This window comes from Colobus angolensis, unplaced genomic scaffold (genome assembly GCF_000951035.1).
Source record: "Colobus angolensis palliatus isolate OR3802 unplaced genomic scaffold, Cang.pa_1.0 Scaffold403, whole genome shotgun sequence".
NCBI classification, from domain to species: domain Eukaryota; kingdom Metazoa; phylum Chordata; class Mammalia; order Primates; family Cercopithecidae; genus Colobus; species Colobus angolensis.
Genome location: NW_012117411.1, coordinates 633,446 through 653,827, shown reverse-complemented (window position 1 = coordinate 653,827; position 20,382 = coordinate 633,446). Strand labels below are relative to the sequence as shown.

The 20,382-nt window shown below is 38.0% G+C and overlaps 1 protein-coding gene across 1 annotated transcript in view; it reads left to right on the top strand.

Annotated features, from left to right (window-relative positions):
- The window catches only part of DOCK4 (dedicator of cytokinesis 4), a 477,639-nt gene that overhangs the window by 187,628 nt on the left and 269,629 nt on the right, over window positions 1-20,382 (top strand). Inside the window, exons 2-4 of the mRNA XM_011955954.1 lie at window positions 10,577-10,660; window positions 14,191-14,231; window positions 16,220-16,275. Of these exons, the coding sequence (XP_011811344.1) occupies window positions 10,577-10,660; window positions 14,191-14,231; window positions 16,220-16,275 (181 nt within the window). The remainder of the gene's footprint in view (window positions 1-10,576; window positions 10,661-14,190; window positions 14,232-16,219; window positions 16,276-20,382) is intronic.

Genomic DNA, 20,382 nt, shown 5'->3' with positions numbered 1-20,382 from the left:
TAGGTGCTCTGCTGGTTGGACTACTAGTCCCTTCCTTAAAGATGTGTTGTGTTTTATTGAGGTAACAAAATTCCTACCAATAGTAGAAATTGATACAATTGATAAAAATTAATAAAATGGATTAAATGCACATAAAAGAAGTGCTAATTGAATGACCAAGTGACAAAATCCAAGCACCTGAAGAGTTATCCATCTACACACTCTGAACTGTGTTTTGTAGCAACCAAAAAATGTGGGAAACTTGTTCTTTCTCATGACTTAGTAACTCAACACCACTACAAAGTGTTATCTTCACCATTGTATTCCTAGTGCCTAGCACAATACTGGCACATGGAGAATAACCGTTAAATATTAATTTAATAAATGAGTCAACTGCACACCTTGGTGATTTCATCCCATTTATATATTCAACTGACACTTGTTGAGTACCCACTAGGTGTCATGCATTGTGCTGGGTATTGGGAACATAAAGGAGCCCCAAAAGTAGAGGTGCTGAGTGTAATCAGTGTTGGAGGGACGTAAATGGGATTGGTGTGGTGAAATTAGGGTACAGGCTAAGCCTTCCTCGAGGATGGAGGGACGTAAAGTGGACTGGTTTGGTGGAGTTAGGATACAGAGTAAGCCTTTCTTGAGGATGTCAGGCCTCTGAGCCGAAGCTCAGCCGTCGTAACCCCTGTGACTTGCAAAAGCTTTATTGCTCATACAAAGCCTGTTTGGTGGTCTCTTCACATGGACGCACGTGATAGAGGAGGATGCTTGCATTGTTTTGAAGAAGACCTGTCAAGGGGACAGGAGTAAGAGGCCCAGATGTCAAGTGGAGGGAAAAGCAATTGGAAAGGCATAGGTAAGAGAGGTTCAGTGGGACTGTTGAGCAGGGAGTTGTAAAGGGCGAGATTGGGAAACTATGTAGGAGCTAGATTTTGAAAGAACTTTGTTCCTTTGTTTCTCCGTTGAACTGTTCACTGGCTCACCTGTCTCCTTGAGAAATAGTTTTTGACTAGATGTCAATGGCCAGAGCCAGTAAAATTTAGTATTTGTTCAAAATTGGAAATTGGCTTAGTCATCAGAGCAAAAGGGGGAGTAGCTATAGGAATTTCGAGTTTGACTTCTTCTGAGTGTAAGGCAATTTGTAGGTAATAATCTAGCAGACCTCTTAAGAAGTCAACACTAGGAATGGGAGTCAAAATCCACATTGGGAAAAGGAATACCTATGAGGAAAAATCTGAAAAATAAATGCTTAGTTGTATGAGGAAGATGAGTGAGTGGAGCTGATACAGGGCTGAATATTATACTGGAGAGAACATTATAGAAGAGGCTGCAAAAAGAAGCTGGGTGCTTTAAAGTTCAGTGTATGGAGGCTGGGTCCCTGTCTTCCAATTCATTTTGTGATATTTGCTAACTTTTTTTGATGACTTTTGTAATACTGGGCTGGCCTGCTGAGTCCCTCCAGTGCAGGGTGGAGACGGCACTGACATTTGGATGTACCACTTCAATTCTACTGTGTTACATGTTTTGTGACTTTGAGTATTAGTATTCAAAGGGAGAAATCAGAAAAAAAAGGAACAGAGGGATATAACATTCTTTTTCTCTTCCCTTATAGAAAAAAACTAAAAGTAACCAAAAGTAAGCAAACTTAATCCTGTATCTTAAATAATCTTAGTTCTTAATCTTAAGTAATATTATTTGAATATTAGCCATCTCACATTGGAAAAAGTTGGCTTTTCATTTATTTTTACCAAATATTGGTAGAGGATTAAATACAATTGATTGGAAAATGATATTTGATTAAAACAGTTTTTCATTTGGATTGTGGGAAAACCAATTGCCTTCTGTAACTTCTTTCTCCACTGGGACATGAAGACTGTATTGTAATTTTTTCCCACCTGGTGCTATCTATTGTTCCTTGCACAAATAATACTGTTGTGCAGAGTGAATGGTAAAAACTGCATCTGCCTCCCTTCCTAACTCTGCCTTAGCATGTTTGGAAAATCCCTCTTAACCCCACTACTTTCCTTATCAGTCTCATTGCCAAAGATGGTTTTTTTTGTTGTTTTTTTTTGCTGCTTTATCAGAAAAAGCAGTAGTATCAGCCTTTTTACCTCTTGAGGTGCTTAAGCCTGAGTCTTTCTAAGTTTAACTTAATAACGATTTCCAAGAAACTGTAATAACAGAACAGAGAAAGGGTTTTTTATTTACTGTTATAAATGGAAGGCTTATTTTGGCTTTTTAATCTATGGCAGATTCAGATCTAGCTTGCAAATTTCCAGTTAACAATTATGATGGAAAAATGTTACTATTTCATATTTCCTTACACATCGAATTCTCATATATTTGTTTGATCCTTGTGACATCCTGTGAGGTAGGCCAGGCAGGGGAAGTCATCCTGTGCTAGCAAATGGAAGGACCAAGGACCACATGGTTCATAAGTGGTGGAGATAAATCCCAAGCCTCCATCTAATTCACATTGTCGCCCTTTCCTAAGTGCTAGGAGGCTTTTGAAATAATTGTTTGGGCTTTCTCTCATCTCTTCTAAGATGCTCCTTTTGGCTGGCAGTTGGCCAAAATCATAACCTTTTTATCGTATTACATTGTTTTTAAAAGTATGGATAGGTGGATGCAATAATTAGCTTGATTTTTTTTTTTTTTTTTTGACCTTCAGTTCTTCTTGTAGCCACTTAGGAAAGAAAGAGGACCTTAGCATTTGTGACATGAAATCCACGGTGAAGAGCCTGTTTATGACCCTTTGGACAATAAAATGGGTTCATTTATTGCCATAGTGACAATGTCTTCAAATCTGAATGTGGAAAAATTCCCTCGTGATGTTATTAATTCTCTTCCTTGTTTGCTGCTTTTTTTTTTTTTTTTTTTCCTGTTTCTCTATCTCTAAAATGAGTATTGGAATGTCTGTCATAGAAGGTTAGAACTAACACATGAAAAACTTAGCAAAATCCTTAAGATAAAATAGTAATGCAATCATGTTATTTTTTCTTCTCCCTTAAAAAGAGGACTTTAAACAAATTGGGCCAGAAGTAAATTCTGAATGGGGAGTGCTTGAAAGCTTGTAAGAGGCTGAGCCTCTCAGGAAGCAGACCCTGAGATGGAGATTGGCTTGCAGGGTATTTAGCAGGAAGTCCTCTCGGGGTTCACCCCAGTGCAGTGGCAAGGAAGGAAGCAGAACTTGACAGAGGGAGGAGTTGATCTGTGATGCAGGCCTAGTGACAGTCTTAGTCACTTAAGTGGGAATGGCCCTGCAGAGTTGTACCAAGTTGTAGTGCCAAGGCCCGGCCTTCACTGGATGTGAGCCACCCTGAGAAGTAGCCCCGGCCTTGGGCAAAGCAGCTCTCTTCAGCTGAAGCCATCCCAGAAGGGTGCTAGGGTTTGAGGACTGTCTACCCCAGCACTCCCAGCCATAGGGAGAGTCACTGATTTCCAAAGAAGGATCTGGGAGGTGCATCACAGTACCTACCACCATGCTTTGCCTTGGCCTTGTGGTTCAAGGAGGATGACGTTCTGCAATCCCTGGGAGAGCTATCTTCTTAACAGTCAAAGGCAGCAATGTATTTTCAGGTGGTACCTTTTAATATCTCAGAAACAAATTATGTACCTTTCATTCAATATACTTCTGATGTTTCAAAGTCACATAGGCCAGAAAGGAGTTGTGTGACATGTCTCAAAGGCTGACTGTGATAACTGGTGTAAGAATGCAGTCCTGCTTTTGAGTGTGCATATTTGTGTGCCTCTTAGGTGAGCCTGCAAGGTATGTGAGGCCTGTGGACACAACCTATTACCAGATGAAGGCAGATCCCAAACATGTGGCAGGTCTGAGGACCAGAAGATGGAACACAGCATTTCTTTATTCTCCCCAGTGAGTTCTTTTGAATCACAGAGCAGTATCCAGGAGATACCACTTCATCTCCACGTAGTCCTACTGTGACCCAGGCAGCCACTGAAGAGTTCCTTGTGGTGAGGAATAACCAGCTTGCTTCTAACTTCATCTTCTGGAGGGGAAAAAACAAAAGGGAATAAAGAAGAAAAACAATTCTATGCTATACTTTCAAAATGACAGTACCAAAAGAAATCTCCAAATGACTCTGTCTTTCCTCCAGCCCTGTCACAGACAGCTAGAAAACAGGGAAGTACCTTGAAATAGACTATTGCTTTGTTTTTTTCCACCATATTTTATCTTTCCCTACAGCAGGGTTTTGTATGTATGTAGAAGAGGTGACCCCTTTTCCTTTTCCATCATAGTTCACTATTTCATGAAGTAAAGTACCTGAGAAAAATGTAGTTCTTCTTGGTCAGGTGTGGTGGCTCACCCCTGTAATCCCAGCACTTTGGGAGGCCAAGGCAGGCAAGTTGCTTGAGCTCAGGAGTTTGAGACCAGCCTGAGCAATATGGCAAAACCCCATCTCTACAAAATATACAAACATTAGCCAGGCGTGGTTGCACACGCTTGTAGTCTGAGCTACTGGGGAGGCTGAAGTGGGAGGATGGCTTGAGCCTGGGAGGTGGAGGTTTCAGTGGGCCGAGATCATTCCACTGCACTCCAGCTTGGGCAATGGTAAGACTCTGTCTCAAATAAATAAAAAAAAAAATTTTTTTTAAAAGAATTTAGTTCTCCTTAATCCCTTTCCTTTTTCTCTGTTTCTTCCAAATCTTATCTAGGTTCTTCAGAAATTCTACCCCTTTATCTCTTTTCCATTTATGAGCCCCCCCAAATAATCCTCGTAAAAGTTGGTAAACCTTAATGGATCCTTCCATGCCATGCCAGAGCTGAATGTGAAATGAACATGGATGTAGGAAGGAACCAGTTTGAAATGTCCTCTGAGGTCATGACACAGAATTCCTTGAGAATGTCTACAACACCAATGCCTGCTCCATCACTGCCTTCTGACGGACACTGCTATGTTTCAGCACCAGTGTTCAATATTTTACAAGCACTGATATAAAATTTTATATTTAGTTTCTGGTGCAGTCAGCTTATTTTTGCTGTGAAAAACAAGTTTCCTTTTGCCATGAAATAGGATTCTGTGGGCTAGCCTCAGAACTTGAGAAGAGTAGCTTTGTGTGTTCTGTATTGTAAGCAGTTGGCTCATAAGTGACCTTTTAAACCGTGTTCATGAGTTGGAGATCCTTTTAGCAGAAAGATGAAGCCAAAATCTGACCTGAAGAGAGAAGTTTTCCTTCCTTTGTATCACCAAAGACAAAGCATTTTCATGATTTCTTTCCTGCATTGTGTTCCATTCATCTTAGATGGTCAGCCTGTAAAGGGCAAGGGCAGCCTGTGCTGGGCTGGAATTGACCTTTGCCAAGTAGAATCATTTTGGATATTATTTTGACAATGATGAGGAAGGGTATGTTATTGTCTGTAGTGTAGAGCTATGTAGTTGACTTATAATAATTCTTTTTTTGTTTGTTTGTTTTGGAGATGGAGCCTCACTCTGTTGCCTAGGCTGGAGTGCAGTGGCGCGATCTCAGCTCACTGCAACCTCCGCCTCCCATGTTCAAGCAATTCTCCTGCCTCAGCCTCCCAAGTAGCTGGGATTACAGGCACCTGCCACCATACCCAGCTACTTTTTGTAGTTTTAGCAGAGACGGGGTTTCGCCATGTTGGCAAGGCTGGTCTCGAACTCCTGACCTCAAGTGATCTGCCTGCCTCAGCCCCCCAAAGTGCTGAGATTACAGGCATAAGCCACTGTGCCTGGCTGATAATTCTTAATACTTTGTTTTGCTTTAAAATTTTAAAAGTCATGGACTCTTGTGATTTTCTTTGTATTCAGTTAAAAAGTTTTAAAATGTGCATTGGTTCTTGGCATGAGCAAATAGCATCATTGAAACTAAGAAATGAGTCCCCATTTCACTGCATCATTTACCTTCTTTTTATCTTCCTCGTAGAAAATTAGGAGTTGTGTCTGAGACTGTTTCTCACGGCTATTTAATTCTTAATAAACTGTCAATAGGTACTGAACTGATATCATTATATAAAGGAATGATGACACTGTTAGTAATAACAGGCAGTTGGTTAGGACATCTTTTTCAAAATGGTTATGGTATGAATTTAGTGTTTTCAGCTGACAGATATTTTTTAAGGACTTACCTATAAACTGGGTTTATATACATATAAACTGAGTTTATTAATCCAAGTAGATTTTTCCATGGTAGCAAATGGGCAGAGATGAACACATCACCACAGCAGTAGTTTTTATATGCAGTTTAAAATTGTGCTCTCAGGGCCAGTATGACTAAAATAATAGAACTGAATATTTATATTCTGAGCTTTACCAAGGGTTCCTTCTCTATGATTGTTTCCTGTAGCTACTAAGGATCAATTTATAAGAAACTGTTCAATTTATAAGAAGAAGAAGAAAAGGAAATTGAGGGATCAAAACGTTGTGTAGGCATCTTTGGTAAACCTTGATATTGTTTGGGGGAAAATGCCCTTGGGAAGTGTATGATGAGTAAACTTTTGTATAAAGAGACAGCTACTTTATAATAACTGGTGACAATGCATTTTCAGTTATAGACGTTTCATGTAGAAACACTTGGAGAAATTTAAAGGGGTTTAGTTGAAAAGTTGTTTCCAAATGGAATTTGAAAATAGCAGATGCTTTAAGTGCATTTGACAGAATTGCATATTGAGGCTTCATTAATGCATACATGGTGTTTGGATATCTGCTTTGCTAAACTGGTTTTCCTTAGTTTATGATACATTATATGCTACCACTGAGAAACATGAGCCAACCATATTTTCAAATTCTTCGCTCTTTACCTAGAACTGCCTTTCTCTTTCATAATTTGAAGCCTAAACATTTTTCCTGAGTATAGTATCCATCCATCTATTCATTAGTACACAGCAAGGTGGAGTTACTTGTCTAACTCAATGATTGAGAGTGACTTGCCATTTTAGAAGATAAAGATCAAAGTCATTCCTTGAACTATATCCTGAAAAATATTCCTCTCCAATATGATCTGCAGTTTAAAACTTATTCCTTAGATACTTTTAGTTATGAGAAGAGTCCCTGAGGTGGTCCAAATCCATTAAAACCTAGGCACCATTTCTCAGTGGCTTCATTCATTCATTCATTCCATGTGTTTGTACACCATTCTTATACTCAGATGCTCATGCTGGCTCTTGAAAGATGAATGAGAAATAGCTTCTCTTCCCAAGTAGAAAGACACAGATAGACGAAGTGCTGTAATATTATGTGATGCCTTACTATATTTGAGGTGTGGTCAGGGTGTCCTGAGAACACAGATGAGGGAGTAATCGCATTCCACATGGACCCACGGATGACAAAAAGGAAGGAGTAGCATCAGGAAATCTTCTAATGTCCTAACCTTGGAGCAAAGCCTTAAATTAAAGCTGCTTTGCATTTCCCAGTGTAGGAGTGAAGAAGGCAACCCCCTAAAAAGGGAATAATAGATGTAAAAGCACTGAGGTCTGCAAGAAAAAGCTTGATGAGAATTTGAGTGTGACTGAGCATAGGGCAGTGTGTGGAGAGTTGGGTTGGGTGTGAGCCTAGAAAAGTTGGAGAGCGGTTGATAAGGGCCTTATGAGATGCTGAGAGCAGGCTGTCTTTTCTGCATTATCAGATGGCTGTTGCAGGTGGAGACAAGTGTCCACTTGATTACAGGCAGTGATTACACAGACTAGGCTGGTTTGGACACAGAGTTCTTCGGTAAGTACTATGCCATATCACTGCTGAGCTGAAAGTCCTCTTGCAGACTCAGAATTTGAGACTGGCAGGGGAACTTCAGTTCATTTGTCTAGCTCCTTTGTTTTATTGAGGAACCATCTGAAGGCCAGTGAGATTAGGGAACGTCTTTGCTTACCTTTAATGTTTATTACGTATTGCATATTACATAGCTGAATAGTCAAATCAGAATTCACCCACATAGACTGTTTGGATAAGAAACGAGATAATACGTGGTTATGGCTTAGACAAGCTGTCATCCCAGTTTTAACTAACTCCTATGAAAGAATGAGTTTTCCCAGGTAATGCAGTTTTTGGTTCTTAGAATTTAAAGCACACTCTTAAAATAGTATTTCCAATAATAAAAGAACCCGACTGTTGAAGACAAGAGCATTTAATGGTAATGACCACACCTTTAAACCACACCCTCATTCACTCACCCAGTGATGATTTATAGTGAGGATGTGGAGATTCTGAGAGGTTGATATCCTGACCCAGGTCACACAGGTAATAAGTGATGAGATTGGGGTTCAAATCCATGTGTCAAAATGCCAGCCTTGATGCTATTTTCCTACGCTTGAGCATCTTGAGGATGGAACTTGGATCACACCAACATTTAAGAGGAGGGCTAAGAAAGAAGGTCTGGAGAAGGCTGGCGGGTGTGACAGAAGCAGTAGAAGATTCAAGAGAGAAAAGACTCCTGGAAGGTGATATGAATGTGGCCACATTGAGGGGACTGGAGATCTGAGTAAAGCAATTTCAAAACACAGCTAAGGCTGGATTGCAGGGGCTGAGGAAGGTGAAGAAATGAAGTCTATTAGTGGTACTGCTGTGTTCAAGAAAGTGATGAAAAAGAGCGGAGAGCCAGAAGTCAGGGAGGCAGCCCTAGGTGTCCGAGGGTGTTCCTGAGTGGTCGGAGCTGTGTGCAGAACTGTATTGTGTATAGAACTGTGTTGGGAAGTCCAGGCGCCAAGACTGCAAAGAGAAACATCAGTAGTGCAGAGTTTGGAAAGGCAATTCTGAGTGTACGTTTGTCTTGAAGTCTTTTAAATTGCAGTCAATCTACTGTCAGTTCAGTTGCTGATCCCTTGTAAGAAGAGGTCTCTGAAAGCTAAAGGAAGTCATCTGTCAAGATATATAGACCCTTGATTGTTTTGCCAGCAAAAAGCTGTTTGCACGTCGTTATGAGGCTATATGGTATTCGTGGTTCTAGTTAGAAAATGATATCATAAATTAGTGCTTGGCTAAATGTTCTTAATTGGTTTCTATCCATATAGTTACTTTGTTCTGTCTCATGGACTTTGGGTTGTGTTTTCTGTCCTGTGTTTTGACCTCTACTGTTAATTTTGTTTTGAGATCATAAAAGGGCATGAGACTTCTCTAAAAGCTCATTACTTATTGGTATGTTTTCATTTTTGACAGATGAGTGTGTTCCTTTAGGTTTTTAAAATATACATTCCCAACAGTAGCAATAACTTATTTTGGGGATTGGAGTTATATCTAAATCTCACTCTGAAGCCAAATTATAAGTTTCCCTCCTAAAATTTTGGCCTTTTAAGAATCATTTTCTTGGCCGGGCGCGGTGGCTCAAGCCTGTAATCCCAGCACTTTGGGAGGCCGAGACGGGCGGATCACGAGGTCAGGAGATCGAGACCATCCTGGCTAACATGGTGAAACCCCGTCTCTACTAAAAAATACAAAAAACTAGCCGGGCGAGGTGGCGGGCGCCTGTAGTCCCAGCTACTCGGGAGGCTGAGGCAGGAGAATGGCGTAAACCCGGGAGGCGGAGCTTGCAGTGAGCCGAGATCCGGCCACTGCACTCCAGCCCAGGCGACAGAGCGAGACTCCGTCTAAAAAAAAAAAAAAAAAAAAATCATTTTCTTTTGATGTGAATTGTGAGTTGATTTCAGTGTGCATAGTATTTCATAGGAGATGTCTTCTCTCTTTTTGTGTGTTGAAACGCATTTTCTTTATTTCTCCATCTTTTCCTCATTTCTGACTCAAGCTTTACTTATTATTCAGGGAAGAATCACTGAGCTTCATTCTCTCTATAATTCCTGGAGTTGCCAGAAAAGGACTAATCTATGCGTACTTTCTCTCTATGGGTACAGCATCCTAGTCCTGTTCTGTCCTGCAAAATGTTTCAGAAACCAATTAATCTAAACCATTAATCTATAATTAATTGTGATCCCCCTCCCCATTCCAAGTGGTATTGTGCAAGTGGGAATTGTGGTGGCTGTGTGTTTAGACCTGTAGGAGGGCCCAGTCATTACTAAATAAAATGTCTCTGTTGATTATGGCACAAGAAGACTGCTTTTAATGCACCACATACTATGCTAGGCTCTGGGCACATAATGGTAAACAAATTGATGCAGTCCCTTCTCTTGAGAAGCTTATAGTTTATGGAAAAGAAATCTGCTCCAAATAATATAGCAGAAAGGTAAACCAAGCGTAATAATAAGCAGGAGATATATTCCTCATTTATTATTGAACACATATTTATTAACTACTATGGGCCGGGCATTTGGATAAGGGAGTGAAGAAAGCAGTGAAACAAAAGGGTCACAGTCCTTTAAGGAGCTCTCAGGAAATACCTTTGTTTATATCTATTATTGGGTGATAGCATTGATATATTTTATATTATTTTAATACATTTCATATATTTGAAATGCATATTTGTAATACTGAATCTGACCAAGAAGTTGGCAAAGTATATGAACTTCGTGATTTTCTTAGAAAGATATAAAATTAAAATATGACAGAGGGTTCCAGCTATCAAAATATACTTCCTATTTATATTCATTTTTCCTAGTCAATAATATTTAATAATAAACTGTAATGGATATGGTTGTCTGCATATATTCTATATCATTTTTTTACAGTTATTGCCAGTTTCCGAGGAACTGTTCCATATGGCCTGTCATTGGAAATTGGAGATACAGTTCAGATCCTGGAGAAGTGTGATGGTGAGTAGCCTTATGAACAACCTCCTCAACATACGACTGTTTATAAAGTCTACAAATTCTCTTCATACCGCTGTTAATCTCTGGAACTTTTCCAATAGTCACAGCAAGTCATTTTAGACAAAATTGTTTCCTGCATTTTCAGTGTTTGGCTAATGGAAAGGCATCATTTCCTATTTTAAAGCTGATTATAATATTATTTCCTTATAGTCATTAGATGCAAACAGAGAAAGCAGTTGAAGCTACCATATCTGTGGGAGTTCTTGACTCAGTGCCAAACTAGAAGGTTTTTCTCAGAATCCTCAGGATCTAGTAGATCCCACAGCACAGGAAGAAGCAGAGGCCCAGAGCAGACATAGCTTACCTGAGGTTGAGTAGCCAGATGCCTCTGGAGGGCTCTTGCCCAGACCAACTCTGCTCCAGACCTATAGTTTCTTCCCCTCAAACTTGGAATAAAATTATTCAATGCGCTTGAATAATGTTAGTAGAATATATTGTCTGACCTTGTATGATTATTATTAATTTGTGTAGGAGGTAACTCATTTACGATACCTAATAGTTCTCAGATGTTTCCATTCCTGTTCCATGAAACATCCTTAAACACTAGTCCTTAAAAAGATTTCTGATCAAATGACTACTTTTCTTTTTGTTTTTTGTTTTTGTTTTTGTTTTTTGTTTTTCTTTGAGACAGGATCTCCCTTTGTCACCCAGGTTGGAGTGCAGTGGCGTGATCATGGCTCACTGCAGCCTAAATCTCCTGGGCTCAAGGGATCCTCCTGCCTCAGTCTCCCAAGTAGCTAGAACCACCGGGATGCTCCATTATGCTTGGCTAATTTTTTTATTTTTTATTTTTTCTGTAGACGGAGTCTCACCGTGTTGCCCATGCTGGTCTCAAACTCTTGGCCTCAAGTGATCCTTCCCCCTTGGCCTTCCGCAGTACTCAGATTGCAAGCATAAGCCACTGCACCTAGCTTTTCTGTTTCTTTTTTTCTTTTTCTTTTTGAGATGGAGTCTTGCTCTGTCACCCGGGCTGGAGTGCAATGGTGCGATCTTGGGTCACTGCAACCTCTGCCTCCTGGTTTCAAGTGATGCTCCTGCCTCAGACTCCTGAGTAGCTGGGATTACAAGCACATGCCATCACACTCAGCTAATTTTTGGAATTTTTAGTAGAGATGGAGTTTCACCATGTTGGCCAGGCTGTTCTCGAACTTCTGACCTCAGGTGATCCACCTGCCTTGGCCTCCCAAATTGCTGCGATTAGAGGTGTGAGCCACCGCGCCCGGCCACCTAGCTTTTCTTGTTGACAAAATGACTACATTTAAGAGCCCCATTAGTATATCCCAGAATACCCATGTTTTTCTTCTTACAAGGTTTTCCTTACTAGGAATTTATATTATGATGACATTTTATCGTATCAAGATTTATTATAGATTAAACTGTATTCCCCCAAACAGAACTACTACATTTAGTTAGAGCCTAGCATTAAATGATGGTGATATTGGAATGTTTATTCTGTCCACTGTGATTGACACCTTACAAAATATAATAAGGTTTTCTATGTTATTACCAGATAGATTTTGTCTGTTTCTACTTTGTATACAGATAAATATAAAATTTATTTTGAATTGCTGTGTGAAACTGGGCTCCGTATTTAATAGGAGGTATTTTGTAATCTAAAATTTTTTCTCTATAGTATAATTGGACAGAGACCTCTCTATGACATTTTTGCAATTCTCAAGAAGTTTTGGTTTTTGTTAGAATAATTATTTACAAATGGATGTATTTCTTGGATCTGTCTTTATGGCAGCTGATAAACCCTGAGATACAGAGGTTCTGATTTTCAGTTCATTCTACTCTCCTAAGACTGATTTTAAAACTGGTAAGGGACGATATTTTACAATATATCCTTTTAAGAAAATGTATTATGAGGAGGAAAAATGCTTAAATACAAAGCTCAAATATGTTTTGTATTAAAATTTTAACTAAAATTTCATTATTGAAAAAATTCTATTAGGCATAATATTTACTACATAGGATAATAATTTGTTTTGCCAATAAGCAAAATGGTCTTTACACTTGAAAAAATACAATATATATGCTGATTTGTTTTAAACTATAAAAAGACATATAAGGACAGTGCTGCAAAATTGATTCAGAATTGCTGGGAGCTTAAATCCAGCAGTCCTTGAGCCCACTTATTGGCAAGGCATGCGACCTAAGACCCCCAAGATACCTGCAACCTTGGATAGTACTGAACCTTATACATCATACGTTTTTTCCTTTACATGTGATAAAGTTTAATTTATAAACTAGGCACAGTTGACAATGACTAATGATAGAATAATTACAACAATATTCTGTTCACAGTTTCATGAATAGAAGATTCATTTTTACCTAGATTTTAGCAACCTCAGTGTATGGTTTTTTTCTTTCCTTATTAAATTCAAGAACTTTCACCTTTTCACTTAAAGCACTTTATGGCTTCTCTTTGGCACTTTCCAGTTGCCAGCATCACTACTCTTGTGCCTGGGAGCCGTGATTAAGTAAAATAAGGGTGACTTGAACACAAGGACTTTAAAACTGTGATCCTCAATCTGATAACCGAGAGGGCTAGTAAATAACTAATGGGTGGGTAGCATTGACAGTGTGGATACGCTGAACAAAAGGATGATTCATGTCCTGGGCGGAACTGAGCGGGCAGGCACGGGATTTCATCATGCTACTTAGGATGGCATGCAGTTTAAACCTTATGAATTGTTTATTTCTGGAATTTTCCATGTAGTATTTTTGCACCCTGGTTGACCATGAGTAACTGAAACCGTGGAAAGTGAAACCGCAGATAAGAAGGGCCTACTATAATAGTTATTCTATAGAATAAAAATTATGCCGAGCTTTTGGTCAGCCATTGTGCTGATGAAAATGTGCCAGTTAATTCTGGCAGTGAATGATGGCTTTACTCTTTGTATGATATGAGACTGATCTTAACCCAAGATGGCGGGCTTAAGGATGTGCAGTTCACATCATGTCTGTTGGCCACGTACTCTTATTTGGTGGCAGAGTCTGGCCTTTGTAGTCAGGCAAGTAGAATTTGGAAATGTATGAAATCTTGTGCAGATTCTTGACTTTCCCTGTGACATAATGTGACCTTTCATAAAATGGGAAGAAGTGGTGCTCAGAGAGGTCAAGTAACTTGGCCAAGATTAAACAGACAGTAAGAAGCAAAGCCAGAATTGAAGCCCAGTGCTCTGATTTTAAAGCCTTTATTCACATTATGGATATTTCTGTTGTTTATAAAAATTTTTGATATAGTTTTTTAAAAATGGTTTTATTAATAGAATTCTTATGTGTGCTCACTCAAGCTTATGTGTGCTCACTCAAGCTATTTTGTAGCCTAAGGCCAATACTTACCATATTTATCCACAGAATCTTTACATGTATGGTAAAATTTCATGGCAAAGAACAGATTGATTTGTCATTATCTTTAAAATATTACAATGGTTTATCAAAATATGACCTTGATTATTTTTCCACAGGCTGGTACAGAGGATTTGCCTTAAAAAACCCAAATATCAAGGTAAAAATTGTTATTTCTAACTATAATTATGAAATTTATTAAGACATATAGTTATTTAAATTATTTCTTTATGCAATTGAAATTACAGTTGGGACTCAGTTGAAATGCCAAATGATAATGCAGATTTTCATAATTTTGGAAATTCTTTTGAACTTGGATTATAGTTAAGATATGCTACTCAAATGATAATCCTATTTAGCTCTTGAAAATTGTACTGAGAAGACCTTAATAAGCTCATTATATGTAAACAAAATCTTTTTGAAGTAGTAGTTTCTCAGAGAGCTAAATTAAAATTCAGGCAGGGGAAATATATATTCCAAGCGAAATATTAAATAGCAGTATTTAACCTTTATGTTTTCTACAATATCATTTGCAAAATATTGATTTGGAGAAACAAGTATACTTAGCGGCATGTTAAGAGTCCCTTTGGGTTTGGTGGGCTGAAGCCAGGAAAACAATATGAAAAAACCCATCTTTCTTACCATTTCAGGCAGAGATTAAGATTCATTATCCTTGATACATTTCTATAAATACTCAGGAATTATAACAAGAAGTAATGTCATTTTTGTTTTATCTTTTATTTGTATAGTTTGCGATTTTGACACTAATCCTTACTAATATCTGTGTTTTTCTATCTTACTCTAATCTCTTCAGTCTTCACCTCTTTTTCCTACATTCTCTAATATTTTCACATATGTCATATTTTTTTTTGGTTTAATTCTAGCTTCAGGATTGTAGACAAGAAATTGTATTTTCATTCTCAAAATACACTTTTGCCTTTTTCCTTAAATATGCCATTTTCTGGGTCATTCAACTGTGTTTAATTACTTCACATATTTTAGGTCATCCTAAAGGGGAACCGTAAGGTACAAAAGAGTATACAAATTTAATTTTTTAAATACTTTAGTCCTCATTTAACATTGTTTTTATATATCTATGAGACACATGCAAATATAGCTTCAGTATTTAATGAATTCATTTAGATCATGTTTCAGAAGGAAACTTAGTATGATTTCTGTGTTATTTCTGTCACTTCTAATAAACCTCATGTCTGACTTTTCCTGATTAGTTAGAGTTACTCTATTTGTTGATCCCACCATATTGAAAAAAAACAAGTGAGTTTTAAAAATCTGCATATATTTTTTTTACCACTATTGAATGGAGAGAATTTTGCTTATTAAATTTTATTTTATACTTGGATCCACAATGGTGATATGTATATATTCAAATGACATTTATTTTCTTAAATATTTAATTGAGTTTGGCATTTAATTATGCATCAGAAATTCTTCAGAGGATAATTGCTGTTTAATGAACAATCAAATTGATGCTCATTTTTTTGTTGTTGTTTCTTTCAATTTCCCATTTAGAACAAAGAAACAATTTCTTTGCCCTACCATTTCCCTGCAATAAAAAGCTTCAAGCTAACTAACATGGCTTCTTTTGTTTGGTTTCTGTTCCATCAGAATGGCAGTATGCTGATTAACTGCTGCTGAGTTGTCATCAAAAATCTTCCATAACACAGAATATACGTATTATCTCTAGATTCACAATGATATTTTTTGTATGTATATTTTCAAGAGAAATATGAGTGTTTTGGGGATAAAAAAAGAACTACCACCAAAACAAAGAACCTTTCAAAACTATGCAATACATATTTTAAAAACTCTTAGTATATGATTTTTATGTAGAATTCGTGAAATTTCCTTATTTTCTGTTTAATAAACAATATATTTTCTGAGCAAGATTAAATTTTTTTGATTATATTTGTTTAGAATGTCTCTAAATTTGTAAAGTAGTTAATGGTAGAAAATGAAAGGATGGATCTTAAGCCACAGCAGATTTCATCCAAGAGAATGTGGTAGAGATGTTGCTATTCCCTATTCCTGATATTGTCATGGTTGTATGGCTGTGTCTTATACAAATGACTTGTGAAACCAACCCTGCCTTAACAGGCGGCATTGTAACCTTCATGTTTTCTTTTCCAGGGTATATTTCCTTCCAGCTACGTTCACTTGAAAAATGCCTGTGTGAAGAACAAAGGGTAAGAATGAGTTTTATTAGTAGTTGGAGGATTTTCGCAGAACCTTTGCTTCTTTTGGAATTTGAAAGGCATAGTAATTGTCTTGAAAAATGAACTGTAGAAGATCATACCATTGTCTGTGTTCTTTGTTAAAGATACGTTGCATTAAGACCGTTGGTGGAGAAAATCAAAGAACCCCATCTGTGCATGCTGGACAACAGGATCTGAGGGACTGGAGGTCTCTCAGTGTCCACAAATCAGGGAATCAGCCTACGCTTGAGCAGAAGGAGTTAGTTCTTTTTGGTTTCTTGCTACTTAGGGAAGCATGTCAGTCAGACCCATTAAATGCTATCATATTATCTCAAACCCCAGGAATTTCCTAGGTTCACCACTGATGATAAGATGCATAGTGTGTCTTTCTCTAAATTGGCATAATAACATATTCTTGTGTGACCACTTCACAAAGCCATTATTCTGTTTTAGAGAATGTCATTTATATGATACTTTGAGCTCATTGATTACCTAGTATTTCTAATACATTAAAAAAATTTCTAGTCTATTTCTAAAAGGATGTGAAGTGGCAGTCACTTTAACATAATTCCTATAAGACATAGCAGAGTAAAACAGAAGAGATCATTCATTATAAGGGGCCATGGATTTAGACACAAACATTTGGTGTCAGTGTCACAAGGGCTGTTCACATGGTCATTGCATAATTTTCATCTTATGCCAACAGAATACAGATTCAGCCATAGAAATTATATTTTTTCTCAAATAGTGATAAATAGCAATTTGTTATTTGAATTCTTAAAGCATAGTAATGATATTTTCCAACTCGAGCCTCATGTCAGAAATTCCAAAGAGGCTATTCAAATAGATGATTCTTAATTTCCCCCCCAATAAAACTATGGTATTAAATTTCAGTTCAGTGAAACAGCCTCTGCAGTGGCTACGAGTCTATGGTATAAATACTTTGAGAGTTCCCTACATGGGTAAAACTTAAAGAATCTCAGAGACCATTACTCTACATGTCTTATGTGTGTGAGCTGCTTTATTATTCAATTATTATTCAATAATATATTATTATTATTATTATTCAATAATCTATTATTGAATATTATTGAATAATAATTGAATTATTCAATAATCTATTATTGAATAATAATTATTATTCAATAATAGATTAAAAGCATAATTCTAATTCTAATAATTACCACTACTACTACTGATCTTTTAAGAAATGTGTGTCCTTCAGAAGTGTGCAGCTATAATGCACCAGAAGCATCAAGCCGAGTTGTTGGTCCTTTTGAAACTTTCCTACCTGGCTAGATGTGACACCATTCAGCCCTCCTCCAGTAAACCAGAGGATACTTCAGAATACACTCCGGCCATATGCTTACTCTTTGTTCTGATCCTTCTGTGCTAGTGATCTGGGCTTGGCAAAGTGAAAATGCCATGGGCTACCCCTGTTCCTTAAAGTGTCCGTTTGAACAAGCCTGTGCAACCAGTCCTCTTTGCTGCCTTTGTCCCAAGCCCAACCCTGACCTCCCTCAGCTCTGCAGTGCAAAGGGCATCATATGCTCTGACCAAGGAAGAGAAAAGAGAGAATGCTATGCTAGCAAAGATGATGTCAAGCATCTTTCCACTTAATCAAAGTCTATCCCTCAAAGTGAGTTGGGGTAGGATATGATTTTTAAATAAGTACCTCCTTTTTTAAAATCCTGGTCAGTAACTGGTGTATATCTGATCCCCTTCCATGAGCCCCAGGAAGTTTAAATGTGGGTAAAGGTACCTAAAAATTGGGTTGTGTAAGTTTAAGACTTTCTTATGGGGTCTCCACCTGACACCAGGTATGATGGACATTGTGCAGTGGAAGAGCAGAAAAGCCCAACATTAGTTTCTAAAAAAGAATTACTGGAATTGACTCAGACCCTAGGTCTTGGGCTGTTACTGGAAGAAAAACTATGGCCTGAAAACATCTGAGGGCATGTGTTGCTAGATGACTGCTTTCCCAGAGAGGCACATCTTTGGGGTTTTGGTATTACCTGTCTTATTTTAAGTAGATTTACGGCCCACTAGGATGAAATAATGGAAAAGTCCATCCCAGAATAACTGAACAAAATATAATTTCAGAGGTAACTACTTAGACTATTCGAACACTGATTTTGGTTTTGGAGTAATTAATAGAAAACAGTCACCTTGCCTAAAATGGCAATTTTATGCTTAAAAAATTAAATTTTGCCTGGACAACCCCCAGTCAACTTCTCACAGACTGAATTGTGTGTATGTTCTTTCTTGTGTCTTCAGATCAATGTAGGACTGATGGAGGTCAATTAAATTATAGTTTACGGACAGTATTGTTTAATTCTGTATTGTTTAATTCCTACTGAGGTCATGTCACTTTTTGAATGTTAAGTAGGATGTCAAGTTTTCCGGAAATTCAGTGTTTCCTCCTTGACCTTGTATAGGATCATTTTATAATCTCCATCTCCAAAGATTCATCATTTAAATTGCAACAGCTGCTTCAAAAGCAAAACAAATGTACTACCATTTAAAAATGTCATATGCAGACTTAATAAAAGGTTCTGTATCTGTCACAGTTTATATATTACTGTTTACTTTTATTTCTAGTTTAAAGTCCCAGTTTTACATTTTCAGCTGTGTTTAAGCTCTAGAAAGAAGGAAAATATTCATAGGGCAAGTATTTTAGCAGCACTGTGAAATGAGGAGATGAAACTCCATTGGGAAAAGAATCAAGGCAAGATTTTAGTTTCCATATGTCTGACAAGAAGATTTTACAAAAGACAATTATACACGCTTTGGACATAACATGAAAAAGGAATCACAGAACAGTTGTTAGCCTCATGCTAAGAAGTAATTTCCCCTTGATCATTAGACAACATAATTCTGTGTCTAATATGTCATTACTTTCTATCTATTAGATGTTTTCTTGAAAAAAATATACTGAAATAAAGAAAATAGTCTCAATCAGTATATCAGTTGCTCTTTTTGGGAAGCAGTGGTAGTAATAGCCACTTAACTACTTTCACCTGCACACACACACACACACACACACACACACACAAAGAATTTGAAAAAGGAAACTGGAGATGAAGATTATTATATGCCAAAGGTAGGTTACAGAAGACAAATTAAATCTTCTCAGCCGGGCATGGTTGCTCACGCTGGTAATCCCAGCACTTTGGGGAGGCTGAGGCGGGCAGATCACAAGGTCAGGATATCGAGACCATCCTGGCTAACACGGTGAAACCCCATCTCTACTAAAAATACAAAAAATTAGCCAGGCATGGTTGCAGGTGCCTGTAGTCCCAGCAACTCGAGAGGCCAAGGCAGGAGAATGGCATGAACCCGGGAGGTGGAGCTTGCAGTGAGCTGAGATCGTACCGCTGCACTCCAGCCTGGGTGACAGAGCGAGACTCCGTCTCAAAAAAAAAAAAAAAAAAAAAAAGGAATCTTCTCTTTTATTTCCTGCATCTCCTCATGCATATTCTCAACTTCAGGACCACCATACACACCCTACTAGATATTGATATAAATTATTTCCAAGGATAGTTTCTGACTTTTGGAGAAGAAATGAGAAGACTATGTTACTCTAATCACAAAGAGGAACGTTTTGGAACGAATATTCAAATATCGGTGATGTCATAAGCCTTTAGGTTCTATGCTGTATGATAACATTACTTAGAGTACTAATCATTTTTCATGGTCCTAGTTTGCAAATCATAAAAATGAAGTGTTACTGAGATCAAGGGAGTGTTCAATTAGTATCTTGGTGTCTAGTTACTTATAACACCGAGTTAGTTTGGATGCCCACAGCCATCAATCATGTCCTGATGATTAAATGGTGTTCCTTTTACTCTCTTTGAGTCCTGTAGTCATAGCCCTTGGAAGGCAAAAGTCACCTCAGAGTTTATGTAGCCCAGTGACCTCATGTTACAGATGAAGGCTTTTGGCCTCAGGTTAAATGAGTTACTGCCTAGCGGTGAACTGGTACTGGAGTGGAACTCTTCTGATGTTGTTCCTTCTTCACCACGCTGCTCAAACTTGGTCTGGTTGAAGTGGCTGGTCGTTCTGGTATTGTCCTCCCGCAACCCATGTAGCATTCCT